Source organism: Rhododendron vialii, chromosome 8a (genome assembly GCF_030253575.1).
Source record: "Rhododendron vialii isolate Sample 1 chromosome 8a, ASM3025357v1".
NCBI lineage: Eukaryota > Viridiplantae > Streptophyta > Magnoliopsida > Ericales > Ericaceae > Rhododendron > Rhododendron vialii.
In genome coordinates this window covers 28,123,996-28,146,624 of record NC_080564.1, presented here as the reverse complement: position 1 = coordinate 28,146,624, position 22,629 = coordinate 28,123,996, and the positions used below count along the sequence as shown (strand labels likewise).

The following is a 22,629-nucleotide window of genomic DNA, read 5'->3' as shown; positions in this document are numbered from 1 at the left end:
TATTTGCATGTTTTACCTGAAAACACTAAAAACACACCTTACGTGCAATATCGTTATAAAAGCTAGATAAATGCAAGTTAAAGCAACATAAAACGGGACTAGTCGCACCAAATATCTACAATATTGGGTGCGCATCACTAAGGTTCTTATTTTTCTATACTTGGATGCAACTAATGGAATTACATCAGTTTTATAACACATGTTGTGTTAGACTATTCTACGAATTTGAAATTTCGACAAGTAGATTTTGTTGGGAGGAGGGAAAATTTTTCACTTAATTGTTATTTGTAACCGTCTCTCATATGAGGTGGGATATACATGCACATACATGAAACTCAATCTATGTGAGATAGAGTTAAAAATAACCGTTATATCCACACACAAAAATCATAAAAGTACAATTTAATATTTCATTTAGACTGTGTTTAGAATACGTCATGCCGTGCCTTCAGGCACGGACATCCACTAGTATTTAGATAAAAGTCAGTTTTTTACTACTTTTATGAATTCATCTTAAAGAGATGAATTAACAATCCATGAAAATTAAGTACAAAATTCACAAATATAAAAAAAATTTAAATAAAAATAAAATAAAATAAAATCTAAAAATTTCAGCGAAACTTTTAAGGCTCCGTTCCAGAAACTTTCTTAAAAAATAAGCAGCTTATTTCACATTTTCAAACTCAAAAATAACGTAAATGAAAAATAAATTTTTTATTTTTTTTGCACCGTATAAAAGATCTTGATAAGATCTATCAAATAAGATCCATATTGGTAGGAAAATTATTTGCGTAAACATATTATTTTTGAGCTTAAAATTGTCTTCTTAAAAAATAAATACTTATTTTTCAGTTCTGAAACGAAGCCTAACTTGAATGCAAACACACAAGGACAAAAGTATGACCCACAATTATAGGGTTGTGACTTTATGAATTAAAAAAACATAAATTACAGTGGTGCAACCAAAACATTTTTGGGATGTGAATTTGCAAATTACGCACAAATTTATGGATCCAACAATACACCCAACTTAAGGTGTAAGACACGTCCGACGAGAAGATGTGCCACTACGGTAGTAAAGAGGGCTCGACAAGTATGGAATTTGAGGTGTTTGTTGTGTTTGAGCTCTGTGAAGTGTGAGCCCACGGCCACGGGTAATAAGAGAAGTTGGGCCCTGGGATTGAGTCCGAATCACATTTGGCTCCATTTGCCCTCCCCCACTCTCTCTCTCTCTCCTCTCTCTCTCTCTCTCTCTCTCTCTCTCTCGATCCCTTCACGGCTTCAAATTACCGTCATCATCATCGCCTCGTATCCACCATCTCCTCTCCCTTGCTATTGTTTCTGATCCTGTCGCCCAACACCCCTAGATCGGCACCTCCCTTTTCTCATAGATCCGTCTCTCAATCTCTCTCCTGGTAAGCACTCACTCTCTCTCTCTCTCGAAAATATATTTGTTTGTATACACCCGATTGCGCAATTTATTCGTACCTGAATAGTGGAAAATCAGACTCTAGGGTTTCCAACCGAAGGAGGGCACCGCTTCGAAGCAAAATCGCCAAATCACTCTTTTAGGTTAACGCAGCGGAACCAAATCAAAATTTGGGTTTTTTTTGGAAAATGAATAATGTTTGTGTGATTTAATTGCTTTCAAGAGTTTTTTTTTTTTTTTGGGGGGGGGGGGGGGGGGGGGGGGTGGTGTTTTAGTAGCTTATTTGTTTGAATCACTATGCCTGAAGAAATTATTTTGAAAAACGATTATTTGTTCAGCTTCGAAGTCGGTTAATGGAATTGATAATTTTATTGTTTGTACTTTATGCTAGTCTGTGATTAGGATTGGTTATGGAAGCATATGTAGATTGAGTCACTTCATTTAACAACATATCTGTTTGACTTTTTTGGAATTAATTGCCTTCACAAGCACCTGGTGCAGTGGGTGGTATGGAATTATTGTGCTTTCCCTGCAGCGACTGCATAATATTTGTACATGGGTCATCCGCAAACTTAAATTCCCTAGAATAAAAAAGAAATAAACTTTTTGATTAGTCAATGATGCATATCCTTTCTCCAACGGTGACCTATGTTTTCCCTAAATTATTTTTCTCCAAATTCAATACTCCTAACCCCTTTTGCTCATATCTAATGTAGTTGTCGGGTTAGATTATAGAGAGAAGGTTGTAGGGTTTGTGGGGACGGATTAACTTAAATAAGTTGGGTTGTTCAAATCTTCAGGCTGATGGATTTTCAGGAAACTAGCCTGGGAATGAGGATGTGGTTGAGTCCTATCATATGAAATTGTAGGCTTAAGTTGTGGAAAGAAGTTTGTGAGTTTGTGGGTAATGCAGAACTTAAATAAGTTGACTTTTGACACTTACAGGTTGTGTTGGGTTTTCTCAAAATTAGCCGGGAAGCCACTAAAGAATAGGTTTTGGTGTCGGATCTAAGGCAACGGGTAGGAAGAAAGGTTTGGACTGATAGGGTCCACAATAGGGGAGAGTTTGGTCTACATTTTGAGAGGTTTGTGGGCCGTGAACTTTAATCAGAGAACATTATGTTCCCTATGGTGTTGGTTTTGGTTTCCATATAAATTGATGTAGGGGTTATTGGGTTGGCTAAGGGATGATTCCAGGGCCAAAAGCAGTTGTTTTAAGGTATGGCTGTAGAGTATGGAAATTAATTTTTGGTAAAGACAGTCGCTGGTCAGTTTTATTTGACTTTTAGTCAACTTTTTTAGCTTTTCATCATAATTTTTACTTCACGTTGTTGGTCTCGACGAGGAGAAATAGAAAAGTAGTAAAGTATAGAAGTTGGAAAAAAATTCATATAAAATGACGCTAAAGACAATGAAAGATTGTCTTTTGCGAACTATTTTTTTGTGTTTAGGGGTTTTTTTTTTTCAATTTGGGTCTATATTTTTATACTTTTCCGACTCCTCCCATCGGGACGAACGATTAATTCAAAAAAATTGACCTGAATTTAACGAAAATTATGAGAAAACAACCAAAAATACAAAGACAAAATACTCCAAAATTTAGCCCAAAGGGCGCCTTAGTACTAAAGTTTAACTTCTTCTTTTTTATTATTATTATAAATAAATAACTATATTCAAAAGAAGGCATCAAGGGAAGTTCCTTTCTTAAAGCTTAAAATGTCTGGCGACAAAGCAATGCTTTTTTCTTGCCTATAGAAACAAATGCACTTTTACCTATGACTTGGTTGTTATTCACTTGTAGACCAAGTTAACCATTTCTCCTAGCATTTGCCATTATGGTTGAGACTTGAGAGAATGGTTCCATTTAAGACTTGGTTTGCCCTCCCTTCTTGAAACATTAACGATATCCTTGTTTTCTGTTATGAAGAAGAGTAGAGAGATTTTGCAACATTAGGATACCCTTGCTGGATGTTGGCTTGAATGCCTATAACTTGGCTTTGAAGATTGAAACGTAGGCATCCCTTGAACGCCTGCAAGGGACTTTGTAGATTTTGGGGCAAGATCTGTCAAAGTCGGATTGATAAACGAGTTAAAGATAACAATAACAACCTAGTTCCACCTACTTGTAGAGAGACACTACCTTACTGTAGTTTTTTTATGAGATTTGAATGTGATATGCTGTCATCTTGAGGCTTTCATGAGACAAAAATTCTTAAAATCCTGAAACACATTTGAGAGGTCAAGGTTGTTCACAATCAACGGAATACAAGAGACATACTGTACATTTGGACAATGTGTGTAAAATTACCCTAGAGAGAGAGAGAGAGAGAGAGAGAATAAACTCACTTATAAAGGCAAAAACAAAAATCATTGTGGTGTAATTTGTTTGTGCTAAACCAAATTTATTCTGGCGTATGTTTTTAGAGGTGGTGCTTGATTTTATAGTTTTATATATGTAGGGAAAGTTTCAAATGAGGACCTCTTAAAATGCGGACTCCCCTTTCCCAATCAAATTTCGATGATCCGAGCTGCTCAATGTGTTCAGAACGTGATCTTAAGGGAACTCGTGAGAAATCGGCAAAAAAAATGACCGGGAAGGGCTTGTAAAAACTGTTCGGATGAAGCTCTTCCCGGTCAATTTTTTGACCGATTTCTCGCGGATACCTCAAAATCACGTTCTGATGACATTGAGTGGCTCGGATCATCGAAATTCAATCGGAAATGGGGAGGTCCGCATTTTAACTAAAATGTGGACCACCTCATTTGAAACGGATTGATATATGTATATATAAATGTGTGTGTGTGTGTTTATTGTCTTGGCTGTTGTTTTGTTAAATATTGGAGTAGTTTTAGTGATGTCTTTTCCCTACAGGCTCTCTGAAAATTGTTTGGATGACCCTGGGAATACGTTTTAAGAATGACTTCAAGTATGATGGCTGGAGAGCGAAGGTAAAGATTTTCCTTTTTTTTTTTTTGGTTACCTTTAGTGCTATAGTTTGTTATTCAAGGGCTTGACTGTTGTTTGGCCCTATTGTAACTGCTGTCGTTGTTATGCATGCACTTGTGCAAGTCAGATGGGAAGTGGTGTTTCCAGTGGCGGAAGGGACTTCTACACCAATACATGGGACTTCTATACCAATACAATATTGAGATTTTTTCTTTTTCAGTTTATGTTGCAAAGTTTCTCAAACTTGTGGATCACTTTATCGGGAAGATTGTTGCTCAAAATGCAATGTTTAGCAGTACAATGATTTTTCAGTGTTCCCCCAAATGTTGATGGGAATATCAGCATATAATTCTTTTTCTCGCGTAGTTGTTGAAATGTGGCAGACTTCAATGCACCAGTTGCATATATTTAACTTTTACTGGTCATTTATAGAGGGAGATTGTGTTGATTGCCTAAGCTTTCATATATGAACCTGTGAGAATACTGTAAAACATGGGCTTCCAAGATCATTATATTTAGGTTTTGTACTCTTTTACGTACTACAAAAAAATTTGATAAAATATGCATATTACAGTCATCAGCCTTATGTTGTCTTTTATTTTCGATCATCAGGTGGGCTTCGGCGAGAAGAGGTGGCATGACTGTTCTGGGAAAAGTTGCTGTTCCAAAACCTTTGAACTTACCCAGCCAAAGGTATCTAGCTTTTTTTGTCCTTTTCAACTCCCTTTGCTCAATTACAAGTTTTGCTCTCTAAAATTCTTTCTACTGTTGTTTCAAGGTTAGAAAATCATGGAATGGACCCAACTGTGGAAATTGTTCCCAAGTGAGTTATACATAGCCCCTCTGTGTGTGTGTGTGTTGTGTGCAAATTTCGAGACATTTACTCTTATACTGTCTTTTTATGGCCGGCCTTGTATCATTACTCAAATTGTTCTCCATCTCTCGTACAGTTTATCAGTAATATCTTAATTTACATCAAGATGTTCCGTCAATCTATCCTAAACATTTTTTTTCACTCGATAGGGGTACCCTTAGCTGGGGAAGTCGACCATCATCCTCTACCTCAAATCCATGGGGTTCCTCCACCTTGTCCCCAAAGGCTGATGGTGGTACCAGTTCTCCAAGTCATCTCAGCGGTCGCCCTTCTTCTGGAAGTGGTACCAGGCCGTCAAGTTCTTGTAGTGATAGAACCCATGAACTTAATTCCAATGCATGGGGTCCAAGTTCTAGGCCATCATCAGCTTCTGGAGCTTTGGCATCAAATCAAACAGCTCTGACGTCATTACGTCCTCGGAGTGCGGAGACAAGGCCTGGTAGTTCGCACTTGTCACGGTTTGCTGAAACCTCATCTGATAGTTCTGTTGCGTGGGGTCCAACTGGTGTTTCAGAAAAATTGGTAGGATGCTACCATCAAGCAGCGATATTGAGCATGTGTCCTGAAAATTTCTTTTTCCGGCCTTTGGTTCAGTTGTTAAAAGTTTGTCGCACCGTTATTTTGTTTAGTATTTGTCCTAGTTGTTAGAGTTGTTGGCTGGTTTTCTATCTTTTTCTTTGTTTATGGTAGTTTCTTCAGTTGTGGTTGCTTTATATCTTGATGGCCCGATCTGATTATTCGTTCAGGGAGTGGCATCATCCAGGAATGATGGGTTCTCTCTGAGTTCTGGAGATTTTCCGACGCTTGGTTCAGAAAAAGAAAATTCTGGAAAAAGTGCAGACTCACAAGGTAACTGTGTTTGTTTATAAGAACTTCTTGGTTGGTTGACTACAGTTTGACCTTTCTCTTATGGTCCTGCATTAGTTTTGATTGTCACTGTTTGCATTACAGCTTTTTCCCTACTACTTTGGGTCTCTGCCCAGTGACCAGGGTAGTAATATTTTGCTTCATTTTACTCAAGCTCAGGTTTTGATAAGTTGAAGCTTTGATTAGTTTCAAGTCCATATGTGGCTTTATGAAAGACTGCATCTAATTGATAAAGGCGCAGAGTGGAAGGATTTAGACTCCAAAGAGGTGTAGGGTTGTTTCAGAAAATTACGAGGGAAAAATGCAAATTAGAATTCTTGTGGTTCTCATATTTTTGATATTACATTGTGGATCTTAAATCTAGTTTGATTAGTATGGCTTCCCATTTATGTTTAGTAGGGTATTTGTGTAGGAAGGTAATATAAAAATTATACTTGTTATGCTGCCAATGGTTTGCACACTAGTTGTGTTTAAGAAAAAACATCAGGCTTGGTCTTTGTCTATTCTTCTTTTGGTTGAAATGTGCATATTGCATGATAAAACAAAGTGCATATTGCAACATCGTATCGACATATCATCCAATGCTTACTCTGTTTCTGCTATTGTTGATACCAGGTATATCTCAATGCTCTTAGTCAATGCCTTTTTTTAAATTTCGTCCCTAAAAGTGGAGAGCATTTTATCTTTCCGAATCATTGGTCTAGGGTTTGTGTGTATTAAAACTGCGGCGGTAGTATAATCTGTTCTGTAATCTTTCTGCATTTACCTGTTAGTTAGATGAAGCAATAGATATGTGTTTGTCTAGGTTTTGAAATTAATTATTTATTCAAATACGAAACAAAGATTAAATGAAAGATATCCCTTGATAGCCCATCGGGACTAGCATAATGGATTCATGTTTGATTAAGTGGGTTCAACCATACATTTGGTTCTTGAAGACAGCCACAGAAAATTTGAAACTCAGATGTACTTTGCTGGGATTAGACATAAGAACAGTACATTAAAGAATGTGGTTGGGTAAGTATGTATGATATTATCTTCCAAATAGGAACTAATAAGCATCTCTTAGGTAACGAATTGATACCTACTTGTTACTTGTCATGCAATTTTGCAGTGTTTCAGGGGTAATTTGTCCACAATCGTGCATCGTTGATTCGTTTATTATTGTTTATTATATGATCTTTTACGTAGACTTCATGTTATTTTGTAATATAAAGGATCTAGTAGGGTTCCGCCCGTGTTGTATATAATTCATGCATGATTTACTAGTTTTTTGACTTTTTATCAATTAACCTGTTTAAGTTTTTCTACTGTATGGTTTACTAGTTTTTCTACTGTATATAATAGAATTTTTCAAAGACCATAAAGGCTTCTGCTTAAGTTTTAACTTCTGTCAGTTCTTGTGCAACATCTTTGGTGTTTGATGTCTTGTTGGCTTTTCCACGGGGATTCCTTTAATCTTTTGCTTCTTCCTTACCTCTATATGACAAAGATGCTGATCGCTGATGCATAATTCCTTGGTATGTAAATAATAAGCATTATGTTACATTTTCAAGTTACATGTGAGAAACAGTTCGGCATGTTCTTCTGTTTAGTGTCTCCTTGAATGATATTGTGTATTATTATGGTCTTGGTTTGACCATTTTGTTCATATGTGCATGTTATTGATTGCTTGATCAATCACTCTTGACAGATCATGCTCCTCATAGTCGTCCTGGCTCATCTTCCAGAGTGGCCTCGGGAAAAGAGAATAGTGCAACTTCTTCAGTTGGTTTGTGCACATGCATATATACCACTTATATTCCCAAAACATAGTTTCATAGCCATTTCTATCTGCTATAGAAAATAGCTTTCCATATAACTATTGATGGTTATGTGATTTCAGGTGACAATTCTATAAATGCCAATGTGACTGTAAATACTTGGAGGAGAGATGGTCCGCAACATGTTGAAGAAGGGATGTTTCAGCCTCCAGTGGAGAAGTGGCAGGGGGAACCCCCACCATATCTTAATGCTAATGTTCCTCCTCAGCACTTTGATGCGTGGCGCGGTCCCCCTTTAAATCCTCCTCCTGGGGTTTGGTACAGAGGACCTCCAGGAGGTCCACCTTATGCAACTCCAGTCGGAGTCGGTCCCGGTGGATTCCCCATGGAACCATTTCCTTACTATCGCCCTCAAATTCCACCTCCTGCTTTAGCAAACTCGCAACCAGTTCCTCCGGGGCCTGGACCAAGAGGACACCATCCTAAAAATGGAGACATGTACAGACCCCACATTCCGGATGGTTATGTTCGTCCAGGTATGCGAGGTTTGAAGCTTATTTTACAAGTTTAACTCCACGAAATTTGTTGTATTGCCCCGGCACTACACCAACGTAATAATAAAATTGCCCCCATCTCCTCGAATAAAAACTTTTATGCTCTGAAGATGTGGTAAAACTGGCATTGCAATCGAACAGGAGGGCAATGGATGAATGATAGACTGCTTGTGTATGCTAAAAATACAACTTCGGTAGAACCCTGAAATCTGAATTCATCGGGGTTAAAATGTAAAAACAGGGTCTTTTGTAAATTGAACACATACCATTCTAACGAATATTTGACATCCAGGTTATGTAGATATCATAAAATTATTTCCTCTGTTACTAGGATTTTGACCCCACTGACTGACAATCCTTGCTCTGCCCGTGCAGGTATGCCCCTTAGGCCTGGTTTTTATCCCGGTCCCGTGCCATATGAGGGTTATTATGGGCCTCCTATGGCCTACTGCAATTCTAGTGAACGAGATTTCCCATTTATGGGAATGCCAGCTGGCCCCCCTATTTACAGCAGGTACCCTGGCGAAAATGCTCCTCCTGATCCAGGCAACAATCATGCCAGAGCTGGTCCGCATGGACCCACAGGAAGAGCACCGGGCTCGGAACAATTGGAATCCGGTCCTCCAGAGGAAGCTCGTGGGCCATACAAAGTTCTTCTGAAGCAACACAATGAATGGGATGAAACACGGGCGGAAGACAAATGGGAGCACACTGTACCAGATAATGCCCCATATGGTGGGAAGGGGGACCCACCAAGAAATTCATTGAAGAAAAATGAGTGGGGATCAGAAGACAGGAAAGATGATGAGATTTATTCAGGAAGAAGGATTCTTGGTGGAAATGATATTTCCTCCCGGAATTTTGACAATCGTGGAAGATATTCTTCAGATTTACCTGAAAGTAGGGGCAAGGCAAAGACGGGTCAAAATTCTGTGCACAAATCGGAAAATGAAGCATCCACATTTTCACAAGGACGTCAAGCATTTCCAGCTACTCCCAAAGATTCAACTTTGCTACAAAAAATTGATGGTCTAAATGCTAAAGTCCGAGCTTCTGATGGACGGCCCGATGCTGCATCAGTTCCAAGAGTGGAAGAGCAAATGAGTAGGTTGCAAGTAGTCACTGCCAAGGTCAATCATCCAAGGCATGAAGGTGGTACTGATTTTGGGAGAATTCACACGAGTGGAAATCTTGTTCCTGCTTCCCGTGAACTGGATATTCCAACTGCTGGTAATGCCCTTCATTCAACATCTTCCAGTGGAACAACCGATTCAAGGTATGTGATTAGCTTGCGTCTGCTTCAATCATACTCCCTCTGCACCTTTTGTTAGACCCTTTTCTCCCTTTTGGTTGTCCAGAAAAATAACAGCATTTTGAAAAGTCAATGAGTAAAATTTGGTGACATTTTGCTATTACTTTTCTCTTTTGAATTGATGTAACAACTAAAAGATCAAAGAACAGAGAATCTCTTTTGCATTAAATTTCAAACTTAAGGGAGCTTCTGGAACCTCAATTTTTTAAGGTGCAATCATTTTCCTCATTAAAAGGTTCAATGCCCAAAATGGACTAACAGAAAGGGACCGTGAGTTTATTTTCCTTCCCTGCCCTGCCGAATGATTCATTTGCAAATTTGCAGGAGAGCTAGTCATGGGGTGCAGGGTAGGCTTGACCATCGCGGTAAAAGATTCAACACTCCGGATGCCGATGGGTGGCGAAAGAAACCTCTTGGCGCTGAGTTTACCGGTGCAGTTTCAGCTTTAAATTCAGAACCAAGTTCTAACGTTCACGCACAAGACCACCTTTCATCTGTTATTGCTGCTGAGAAGTATGTGATCAACCTTCAAGAGAAGGACGAGGGAGAGTCTCTGACACCAATGTTTGATCCAAGTGATTGCCAAGAACAGGTAACATTTTGCAAATTTTTATGCATAAATGCATAAATAAATAAAATATTCTGTTAAGCTAGTTTTACACAAGAATAAAATTTCGTTTTGCTGCCATTGAAACAGCCGAAACGATTCTGTTTCTAGGAGAACGAAAGGAAACATTAGTGGAACCCCAAATTCCAATCTTTCTACCGACATATACCGAGACTCGCCGAAACATGTTGGAATTGTACGAAGCATACTGACTTTAGTATTTTCGACACCTATTGGACATTCCAACAATGTTATTTTCATACATCTCCATTCTTAACATTTTCATTATGTTTGAGCTATTTTTTGCAATGTTTCCAAATCATTTCCTCTTCCTAGCTAACAGAATTTTAGCCTTAGTTTTATGTATTTTTGTTTGATACGCCACTTTATTTGTGTTATTTTTCTAGCGTGCTAAGATGAGGGAGATAGCGAAGCAACGGGCTTTACAACTACAGAAAGAGGAGGAGGAGCGCATAAGAGAGCAGAAGGCAAAGGCTCTTGCAAAATTAGAAGAGCTGAATAGGCGCACTCAGGCTACTGATGGTAATGGTTCAACTCAGAAGTTGGAAAAAGCTCCACCTAGTGTTTCTATCCAACAAGAAAAAGAAGAATGCCAGGTACCCACTGAGCAAGTGATGGTTGCAAGCAAATTTGAAACACCAACATCCGAATTGGTTTCTAACCCTAATGCTCAGACTACAAAGAGCAGTGCCATTGAGGTCGTGGAATCTACGCATCTGTCCAATGCTCCACCCATGGAGACATCAGAGAATCCGCAACTCAAACCAGTTGTTCCACATACTGCTAGTGCTGCCGACCCTAAAGCTGCGACCCAAGTTAATGAAGGCAGTACTTCCAGGCATAAGCGCATGGGACATAAACAGAAGCAGAATATTTCACTGGGAGGGAACTTGACAGAAAAGTCGGTTCCTATCAGTTCAACTGTGGCACAAAAGAATAGCACTGATGTGGCTGTTAATGATGCATCAACTGAAGTTGTAGCCGGTGAAGTAGGCCCAAGCCGTGAGTCAAGCTTGCCCGTGAACTCGAATGTCTTGACGGAGTCCTCAGCACATCAGAGGAGGAAAATTAATAGAAGCAGCAAAAACAAGCATAAGTCGGATGATGTGCCCTCTGTAACTGCTTTAGTGCCAAAAGAAACTAATGCTGAAAAAGCTTCCGTTGAAAGTGGAAAGCTAGGGTCTTCTGAGTTGGAGTTGGATCTCAGTTCAGTTCATTTTTCGGAGCAACAAAGGACTTCGTTACTGAATGAAGAACCCTCCGGTAGGGCTAACAGCCAGTGGAAATCTCAGCACACTCGCCGGATGCCAAAAAGCCAACAAGCTAATAGAAATGCAGAGAAAGACGCTGTGATGTGGGCACCTGTGCGGTCAGATAAGAAAGCTGAGTTTATAGATGAAGCCAGTAACAGAACCATACCTGACCCTATTATTGGAACAGCAAAGGCCGATAGCGTCATTCACAATAATACGAAAAGCAAGAGGGCTGAGATGGAGAGGTATGTGCCGAAACCAGTAGCCAAAGAACAACTGGCTCAGCAGACTTTATTAGAGGAGACTGTTGAAAATTGTCAAACTGTAAACTTAACAATTGGGAATATAGTTTGTACTGTCGAGTCTGGGAATGATAATCAGAATAAGCAATCCAAAGCGCCTGGATCATGGCGGCAGAGGGGTTCACCGGATGGATCCTCGTCTATTTTGGACCCTAGCCAGAATATCCAGGAATCCATTGAGCAACAACAGCAGTCGTTGAAGCCTGAAGTAAACTCTGTGAAAGAGAGAACAAAGTCGTCTGATGATTGGAACGCTTCTGACGGCTGGAATACTTCTGAAACTTTTGACACAGCAGCACCCGTTCCATCTGCTCTTGTGAAAGAGCAGGGAGTAATAACAGGCAGAGGAAAGCGGCAACCATTTAGAGGTCAGAGAAATGTAATTAGTGGGGACAATGATAAAAGTTCTTCTCAGACTCCAGCCCCTGAGGTAGTAGGTCAAACAGACAAAAGTAGTGCTGCAAAGGAAAACCGGACAACTTCTCAGTGGCAACCCAAATCCCAGGTCTATGCATTTCCTAATCAGAGGGCAAGCAGGCCCGGTGGAGGACAAAGTGGTACTGCTGCTGAAGCCAGAAACCCTATCAAAAAGGATTCACACTCCCATGATAGGGTTCAAATGGCATCCGACCATAAAAACCAGAGAGCGGAACATACGGTGCAACCTTCAAATGAACAATCTGTTCCGGAACAGAAGAATGAGGAGGTAATACCAAATGAAGCGCATCAAGAGTCTAAGAGAGAGAAGAATGTAGCTTCATTCAGAGGGCAACCCAATCCCCCTAACCAAAGCTCTGCTGTTAGCACGACTGATTTGGTTCCTCTGCCAAGTGGAGACACTGAAAATGAGCAGCAGCGATTCTCCTCTGGGTTCCGGAAAAATGGGAACCAAAACAATCGCTCTGGTAGGGTCCATGAATCTCGTGGAGATTGGAGCTTAGGTGGACAGGATAACAGGCAGCATAATAATACGTCTTCAAACCGAGAGAGACAGAGACATAGTTCACATTATGAGTACCAGCCAATTGGACAGCAAAATTACAGCAAGACCAACAATTTTGAAGGGTCCGTAGATGGCTCTCATAATCCAGGCACAAGGTACAGGGAGAAGAGCCAGGGTAACTCGAGGCGTGGTGGGGGTAATTTTAGCAATCGGCAAGGTGGAACTGCCCGCTTAGATGCCAGTTATGATTAATGGGAAACACAGATTAGAATTGGGTTATTTTTCGGTGGTCAAAAACCATTCCTCCACACTGGGTTTTGGATGCTTTAGCCAATATTTCAGGTATTGCTAGTTTAGATCGTTTTTTTCATTACATTTTTTATAATGTTGATCAAGTGGTTAACTGATATCACACTTGGTGATCAGGGTTGTGGGGAAAGCGTATGGTGCCGTGACAAAATGTTTTGTTTATGCGAGCAACTCGGATGTGGTCGCTTTCGTTCTTGTTTCAAGATGTAATTGATTTGAACGTCATATTCCGGCCATGGCTTAGCTTGTTAGTCGTGCACCTCTTAGCATTTTTTTTTCCTGAGCGATGTATTTAGTGGCCATCATCTGTGTGTTTCAAACATGGTATGTTAGGAAATGGTTTAGTGAAGGTGTTTTCCTTTTTCCTTGGCTCTTCCACTTTTAGGGTAAATGTTGGTGGGGTGTTGTCCTGGCCAATGCCTAAATGAGGACAGTTGAACTTCATAATTTTACTTTATCATGCTCTGGCTTTTGGGTTATTTTCAGGAAGGGAAGATAGACAGTTTTGGACCTTTGGGTATCTTGGAAGTGGAAGCTAATGATCCCCGAGTTTTTTTTTTATTGAAAAAAACGGGATGGGTATAGAGCCATTAATACAAAAATTAATTTAGTAGTACTTTTGTTTTGAAAAACAGGATTTATGTTTGGGTCTGGATTCCTTTATAGGGAAAATTAGCTATAAGGATGGTAAAATAGTTTTCATTCAGGGAAATGACGCTAGCAAAATAGGTTTTTTTTGGAGGTCTTTCAACTTTTTGAATTTTTTAGCCATAATGCGAAAACATATTTAGACATTTTCATAGGGTTTTAGGGTTCACTTTCCTATTAGTGATTTATGCACTTTCATCGGGTACCCTAGAGTTTTAGGTACTTTCATATATAGGGTATCTTAAAGTTTTAGGCACTTTTATAGGATACCCTAGGATTTTAGGTGCATTTATCCTTGTGTTTGATTGCAAAAGATGCTTGTCCTTGAGCTCAAAAAATGTACTCCATATGTATAGGAATAGTTAACTACCTTGGGGTGGCAACTTATGCAGTACCCTTGGACATAGATCTTGCTTTTGCATGCTTCAATTTCCTACTTTGATATTCAATATCAGCTATTGTTCCTTGTATTTTCCCAACTAAACTGAAATTCCTAACACATTATTGATAGAGTGATTACAAAAGTAAACACCATTAGTTTAAGCACAAGCTTTTGAAGAGAAACCCTACATATGACCGTTAACTCTGAATATGTGTTCGGAGCCGTTCGATGTATGTATACCACTAATAGCGATAAATCTGAAACGGTACCAAGTTTCTCATCGGTACTGATACCAATATCGTACAAATAAAAAAACTGATATCCTAGCTGGTACAGTATTCAGAAGTCAGAACCTTGGTTTAGCTATCATGAAGTAAGTAGACGATCACCTTGACCAAATATTAAGAGGCTCCACAATACCTTCTCCAATAATGTTATACTACTTGCTAGTGGTCAAATGCATAAAGGGGGCTTCTCCAAATAGTTGTTTACCGAAGCCGCAAGATTTAAAAATCGAGCAAAGAAACCAAAGTCAACTTCTTATGAACTAATCAGTATTATATTATAGTACATCAATAGAATTAGCGTTGAAAGGTCATTATAATGAGTTCATTATAAAAGATTAGTGGTAGGGACTTGCACACTTCAATGATCAAGGGATATTTGCACTTGGGTTGTGTTCTCTGAGTTTTATCTACGCTATTAAAGAAATAGGCTTCTTTTCTTTTTCATTTTTATCCTTGCACGACTTGTCTTGGTGTTCCGAATAAAGAACAATCGTACTTAGTGAATAAGACTCTTGCCAACACAATCGTAGTAGTGTGACACAGTCTGACCCTCACCTTTTTTGTCTGGAAGATCGATTCCTCTATCAATAGATGTGTAATTTGCAATTGTAAAGCCGATAACCATCAATAAGGATTTGTTCTGATTTTTATTTTCATGAAATCATGGTTTTGTACTGCCCAAGAAAGGGATATCTTTTGGCAATCCTAATCAGATGGAAAATCATTCTTGTTTATATTAATTTGTATCATTGTACTCAATAATGTACCTTCTCCTTTGGCTCTGTCTTTTATTTAATTCCATTTGTCCCTTCAATTCTGCAATACTTTAACCATAGCCCTCTTCTCATTTCATGCAAAAAGCCAGAGTTTGGTGGTTATTCTGGTGACACCCTTTTTTGCTTTAGTCCTAGTGAGAATTTTGAACAAAAATCTAGATTAGGTAGAATATGGCAACATTCTATTGAGAATGACCCAAAATGTTTGTTCAGGGTCGATAAGTTATACTCCTACAGTCCTACTAAAAGATTATTGTATATTAGCCGTAGTTGAAAACTTAAAAAGGTACAAGCAAACACAAGTTCATTTAGAAGAGATGAGAAAAGAATCTATCTTGAAATATTTTTTGGAAAATGCTACTCAGCTCGATGGGCTGAAAATAAGGTTAAAAAAAAAAAAAAGACAAGAAAACACAGTTTTCTATGAGTTAAAGCGTCTTGAAAAGTGCTAAAATTGCATTCCGAAAATTATACTATTTTTTTTGGTATTCTTCTTGTTTTATTGACAACTCGGTGGGCTATCAATAGCATAATTGATTTTTTTCCCTGGATAAGTATCTACCGATCTTTGCAATGCAAATTGCCATCAATGTAACACGTCACATACATTTTCGGCGCACACGCATGAGGGAGAGAGAGCAAAAAAGGTGCCCAAGCACTGGGGTAACATTAAGCCTAACAAGCTCAATACATTGCTTCTTTGTCTGGAGATTTTTATGGGACAAACTCTATTGGATTTCAATATCCATGTTGGTTAGATACTGACGAAATAAGCAAAGGTGAATGAATGATTTATATCCTAGTGAAAGCTACATGTTTTCTTTCCAATAAAAATCATTATGAAGTGAACTTGTCCTGATGTGCTTGGGGACCTCCTTAGTAGGAATCCTCCACTATAGCTCTCTCTCTCTCTCTCTCTCTCTCTCTCTCTCTCTCTCTCTCTCTCTCCCCTTGATTTAAAAATATAATTGGTTGGTCCACTTGGGCAAAATGAGTCATTTTAGCGATTGCACAAGCACCAAAACCTCACATGGTCTTTGGTTACAACCAATGTGGTCTCCACTGAAATTAGTCAAGTGGGTTGTTTAGCTCTTCTCTGTATCCTTCCTGTATTAAATTCAGCATTAGGTGGGATATGGTTGAGGAAGAGGATGTGAATTCTCAGTCCATATCATTCTAAAGAATTGTGACAAATTTAGGAAAGAGAAAATTCTGAGAGGCAGCAGGCATCTTAAAAATAAATCAAGTTTGCGAGCTGGTTTGTGCAGTGACGGAGTCACGATCTTTGAACAATCGGATACAAGCCTATAAGAAACATTCCCCATCTTTCTTCTGTATGTCAATCGCAAAATATTATGTGTGAGTAATCAAACAATGCTAACAAACGCCCTTAGACCGATAATTAGTACCAAATGTATCTCATATTTGTGAGATATGTATAGAATTTATATTAATACAGACGAAAATTTCCTAAAATTTTCGTAACTTCTTTGGCATTTGTTTGTGTAAAAAAAAAGGGAAATGATTTTTTCACTCTTTTTTTTTGTTAATGTCACTCATCTGCACTTGCAAGTGAGTGATATTAACAAAAAAAAAATGGAGTGGCAAAATAAGAAGAAAAAAAAATCAATGGATCAGTAAAGAAATTTGGAAGTCAATGGTCCCACTTGACCTATAGTCCCTCCGCCCCTATGCGTCACATATACGTAACTCTTTTTCTTTGGATATATATCCTTTTATTCTTTTTCATTTAAATAACACAACTAATCTTCTTCCCACACATTGTAAACAAGCCCTTGTGCACTTGGTTCAATATCTTATTTATTTTCGTACTTTTTTATAATCGATTGTTCGGGCCAGTGCGTGCACCTCAATTAATTATGGGTCTTAAAATTAACGACCGAGCAAATCTCCAGCGGCCTCAAGGTTTGGAATATTTGACCTTCGTGAGATTTGAGCTTACAACCTCTTGGGGGAAAACCCTTTAGTTGTTTTCTCATACCCAGTTGTCAAAACCTCTTAAGATTGGTTCAATATCCTATTAACGTTTAGGGCAAAGTCCACTTTGACCCTTTGTGGTTTAGGTTGTTTTCGGATACACTCCTCATGATTTAAAAATGTGCACATAACACCCATGTGGTTTGTGAAGTGTTCACGTAACAATCTATTCCGTTTATTTTAACGGAGGTGTATTTCTCATGCCTTTTGAATTTAACCAAAATCTAATCTGAGTTGTTCATAATGTATAATCATAAAATAGAACATCTCTGTAAAAAAAATCAACTCGATCAGATATCAATAACTCAATGATCTAATTCTTGTTAAAATGAATGATAAATTTAAATTTGAAAATTTACTTCATAATAAATTCGATTCGACCATGAGGTTTTAATTTTTTGATAGACTTGAATTTTGGTATGGATGTAATATTTGTCAAACTCGACAATATCAACGGTTCAAATCTAATTTTTAGTAGAAGGAATGGAATGGTTACATTCAAGGAAGAAGATGAATCAAGCGAGAAGATGAGGTGACTTTTAATGCGCATCCGTCACACTTGACGTTATTATAGACGGTTTTGTTTGTTACATGCACACTTCACAAACCACAAGAGTGTTATGAGAACAATTTTGAACCATATGAGATGTATTCGCATATGACCCAAACACAGGAAATTGAAGTGGACTTTGCCCTAACTTTTATATTTATTTCTTACATATCATCCAACATCAACAAATCATTATGCAAAGTGGATGGTTCACATCACCCCTGATGCTTCTCTGCATCATCCTATAACCAGTATAATATAGTGGGTTTATACCTATTTAGTTGACAATATTGGAAGTTAATTTTTGACCACATCTCTTAAAGTCATACCCAAACTAATTTTTGCTTTTAAGAGTCCATGGATCATGATATTTCCTCTTATGTCAGTTGAAGGAAATCAATCCCAAAACAACATCCAAAGTAGACCCTTAGGGAGAGGCCCAGATGAATTTTCTTTCAAGCTAGCACAAGTGGGTCGCCTCCTTTTCGGTTTTTTGGTTCTTTTTCCTTCATTACCTATCACACTATCTTATCTTCGTACACATCTCCACTCAAAAGAGGGGTAGCTCAAATGTCTAACAAGGATGAGCTGTAAACTCAGACATTCTGAGTTCGAAACTTAGCAACCTCTTGGGATCAGACCGCAAGAGAGAAATCTTGATCTTGTGAATCCCCTAACCTAGGCGTGGATGGCTTGCCTTTGACCTGACAAAGAGAAGAACAGTCGAAGTGCGCATAAGCTAACCCATACAATCTTACCATCGAAAACAAAAAAAAAAAAAGTCACAAAACATGCTTTAGAATTCCATGATTGCTTTGGAAAGAAACTTAAACAAGATAAATAAAAGTACCACGCCTTTCCGAATAAAGGTAAAAAATAAAAATAAAAAAGGGATGACAATCTTATAGTAGTAGTTTTAATTAACTCCATGGTTAAAGTTTGATTTTTTTATTTTTATTTTTGATATTGTTAAAGTTCGATCACTCTTCATGCATAACTGTTGTAGTTCTATAAACTATTTAAACTCCAAAGCTTCCATCGCTTTAACTTCCATGCATATCTCCTCAATCTCCATTCCATATCCAAAAATGATGTTGAAGAACCACAACTTCTTTTGAATTTCTCGATTCTGGTATCCAATACTGGCCCTGAAATTTTGTTCTTGGCCATAACATCTGAAATGGGTAGAACTCAAATGTTTCAGTACCGGATGCTTTTCTTCTTCTCTGTGCTTAGTTCTGTTCTTCTTGTCATTCATGGGGATAACTCAACAGAGTCCTCATGCCTCTTGAGAATAAAATCATTGCTCGTTGATCCGGCTGGAGTTCTAAGCAACTGGTCTCCAAAAGCCAACATGTGCTCTTGGAATGGACTGACATGTTCAATTGATCAAACCCATGTGTTGAGTCTCAACCTTTCTGGTTCAGGACTATCAGGTCTTCTCTCTCCCGAATTTTCTCTCTTCACTTCTCTTCAAATCCTCGACTTGTCGATGAATTCCCTCTCTGGACCAATCCCGCCTCAGTTCGGGCAGCTTCAAAGTCTCAAAGAGCTTCTGCTTTATTCGAACTCTCTCTCCGGTAACGTCCCTCCGGAGATTGGTCTTTTGAAGGGACTTCAAGTCCTTAGGATAGGAGATAACTCGTTAACTGGACAAGTTCCTCCACATATTGGAAACTTGACTGAGTTGAGAGTTCTGGGAATGGCTTATTGCCAACTCAATGGAAGTATTCCACTTGAAATTGGCAATTTGAACCAACTGATATCTCTTGATTTGCAGAAGAACAGTCTCGGTGGCCTCATTCCACAAGCGATAAGCGGATGCGTAGAGCTCCAAAATTTTGCAGCTTCTAACAACATGCTTGAAGGAGAAATTCCTCCTTTGATGGGTAATCTCCAGAAGCTCCAAATTCTGAACTTAGCCAATAACAGCCTGTCCGGAGCAATTCCAGCCAAGTTGGGGCTTCTCTCCAATTTGAAGTACCTCAATTTGCTTGGAAACATATTGAGTGGAGAAATCCCTATAGAGCTCAATCAATTGAGTCTGCTTGAGAGGCTGGACTTGTCAAGAAATAATCTCTCCGGCACGATAAATCTCCTCACTACCCAAATGAAGAACATCCAAGTTCTTGTTCTTTCGGATAATATGTTGACAGGAACCATTCCAGGAGATTTCTGCATTGGGACTTCAAGTCTCTGGCAGCTTATTCTTGCGCGGAATAAGCTGTCCGGGCAATTCCCGTTGGAGCTACTGAATTGTTCCTCCCTGCAGCAATTAGACCTTTCTGATAACGATTTCGAAGGAGAATTACCACCCGGCATGGACAAACTGGAGACTCTCACTGATCTCTTACTCAACAACAACAGCTTCTCCGGGAATTTGCCTCGTGAAATCGGGAATCTGAGTAACCTGGTAACATTTTTTCTGTTTGACAATGGGATCACAGGTGGGATTCCAGTGGAGATTGGGAAGCTGCAGGAGCTAAGTGTGTTGTACCTCTATGACAACCAGTTCTCTGGAAACATACCAATGGAGCTAACAAACTGCTCGAGCTTGACGGAAATCGACTTCTTCGGGAATCACTTTACTGGCTCAATTCCTCAAACCATTGGGAATCTCAAGAATCTGGTTTTCCTCCAACTGAGGCAGAATGATTTATCGGGCCCGGTCCCGCCAAGCTTGGGATACTGCAACAAGATTCAGAAACTGGTTTTGGCTGATAACAAGCTCTCTGGAACATTGCCAGCAACATTCAGATTCCTCTCAGATGTTTCCCTCATCACTCTTTACAACAACTCATTTGAAGGTCCTCTCCCCACCTCTCTTTCCCTTCTAAAGAACCTTAGAATCATAAACTTTTCTCACAACAGGTTCACTGGAAGCATTTCCCCTCTCTGTGGCTCAAGTAATCTTATTGTTCTAGACTTAACAAACAACAGCTTCTCAGGTCCAATTCCATCGAGCCTATCCATGTCGAAAAACCTGACCCGTCTTCGCCTTGCTGCTAATCTTCTTTCCGAAACGATCCCTTCCGAATTAGGCCAACTCACAAACCTCAACTTTCTTGATTTATCGTTCAACAATTTAACAGGAGAAATCCCACCAGACCTCTCAAACTGCAGTGGGCTAAATCACCTCCTAATCAACAACAACCGGATTACCGGCACAATCCCTTCTTGGTTAGGAACATTACAAGGATTGGGTGAGCTAGACATTTCATGCAACAGTTTCCAGGGGAAAATACCGGCACAACTTGGAAACTGCTCAAGATTGCTTAAGCTCTCCCTCAGTGGAAACAATCTGTTCGGCGAAATCCCATCTGAGATAGGAAATCTCACTTCTCTGAATGTCCTTTCCCTGCAAAAGAACAATCTTTCGGGCTCAATTCCCTCCACTATTCAGCATTGTAAGAAGATATACGAGCTTAGGCTCGCAGAAAACTTCTTGACCGGTGCAATACCATCGGAGCTAGGAACTCTTACCGAACTACAAGTGATCTTAGACCTGAGCAAAAATCTCCTATCGGGGAAAATTCCTTCCTCTCTTGGAAATCTTGTGAAGTTAGAGAGATTGAACCTCTCTTTCAATCAGCTGGAAGGGGACATTCCCCCTTCACTTGGAAGGCTGACTAGCCTCCACATGCTAAACCTGTCCAACAATCATTTCCAAGGCCACATTCCTTCTACATTCTCAGGGTTCCCACTCAGTTCCTTTCTGGGTAATGGAAAGCTCTGCGGCGTACCATTAACACTGTGTCTGGAGTCAAATCCTCGGGAGAAAACACAGCTTTCCAACACTGCTGTGGCCGGGGTGGTTGTGGCCATCGTGTTCACTTCCACGCTGATCTGCTTGGGTTTGATCTATGTCATGCTGAGAATCTGGTGCAACTGGAAGAACGTCTCGATTGCAAGCTCAGACACGGGTGGTGATCACAAGAGAGAGGAGGAGAAGTGGGTATACGGAGAAGAGGTGATGACAAGGAATGTGGATTACTGGAAAGTGGATCCCCTGGCAATGGCTCCTAGTACACAAGATAAGCAAAATCCAAGAGCTACTTGCATTTTCCATCTCAAAGTGGATGCAGAAACAGTGGACCATTCTTCTTAGTAGGAGTTGGGGAAAACATTGATTTGAGTTTTTTTGTCTAGTAAATTTGTTTACTACTGTACTTGTGATTTCTGTTCTGTCAATGTTAGAACGTGGAAGTGTAAAGAGGATGCAGAGAGTTGAGAAAGTTTCAACGTTGTAGAGGTCCGTTTCTAGCCAGGGGTTGAACTCCTGGTTGGAAACGAATGATTAATCCAAGAAATTTGACTGTTCTATAAATAAAAATCAGAAAGATGAATCAAAAATACCGAAACAATAATCTAGGCCAAAGTAACGATTAACTTAGCGCAAGGTGTTGATTTTTTAGCAGGTTTTTGGGACATTTTTTTTCCTCATGTTGGATTGATTAGCGTGTGCGTTAATTTTAGCAGCTGATAAAGTGCTGGTTAATTTTGGGCAACCTTTAGGCCATTCAAGAGTTCATCCCACTGCCCACTTTTGAAAAGAGAAAACAGTGTTCTTTCTTTTCAAAAGTGGGAGAACACAGACTCCCCTTGTATCAGTCATAGTAGATTTTTGGGCTCTCAACTCCCATATTAATGGTTTCTTTCACAGTTAAGTAATAAGTATAATGGGTGGTGTTCATCAAGCTGACGAGTCTCCGACGAGATCTGACAAACTTCATTGCGACACTTCGACGAGTTTCAACGACATCCTCTTCATTGCAAAAAGCAGGTACAATTGCGGATCTATCTAAAT

The 22,629-nt window shown here is 39.3% G+C and overlaps 2 protein-coding genes across 5 annotated transcripts; both read left to right on the top strand.

The window, feature by feature from the left end:
- Positions 1-1,274: 1,274 nt before the first annotated feature.
- On the top strand, positions 1,275-13,553 carry LOC131335866 (protein MODIFIER OF SNC1 1). Of its 4 annotated transcripts, none has more exons than XR_009202666.1 (12): positions 1,275-1,415; positions 4,302-4,378; positions 4,989-5,069; positions 5,155-5,199; positions 5,400-5,772; positions 5,997-6,099; positions 7,811-7,888; positions 8,003-8,416; positions 8,810-9,710; positions 10,071-10,338; positions 10,761-13,214; positions 13,299-13,553. XR_009202666.1 is itself a non-coding variant. In XM_058371415.1 (11 exons), the coding sequence occupies exons 2-11, from the start codon at positions 4,347-4,349 to the stop codon at positions 13,122-13,124; spliced, it is 4,659 nt and encodes a 1,552-aa protein (XP_058227398.1). In that variant the 5' UTR covers positions 1,532-1,572; positions 4,302-4,346; the 3' UTR covers positions 13,125-13,553. The 4 variants fall into 4 exon arrangements, 1 of the variants encoding a protein (XP_058227398.1); XR_009202665.1 differs by lacking the exon at positions 1,275-1,415 and adding an exon at positions 1,532-1,572; XR_009202667.1 differs by lacking the exons at positions 1,275-1,415; positions 7,811-7,888 and adding an exon at positions 1,532-1,572.
- Positions 13,554-18,758: 5,205 nt separating this feature from the next.
- Positions 18,759-22,040, top strand: LOC131335865 (LRR receptor-like serine/threonine-protein kinase GSO1). The gene has a single exon (XM_058371414.1). It carries the CDS (start codon positions 19,003-19,005, stop codon positions 21,928-21,930), a length of 2,928 nt encoding a protein of 975 aa, XP_058227397.1. The 5' UTR covers positions 18,759-19,002; the 3' UTR covers positions 21,931-22,040.
- Positions 22,041-22,629: the final 589 nt, after the last annotated feature.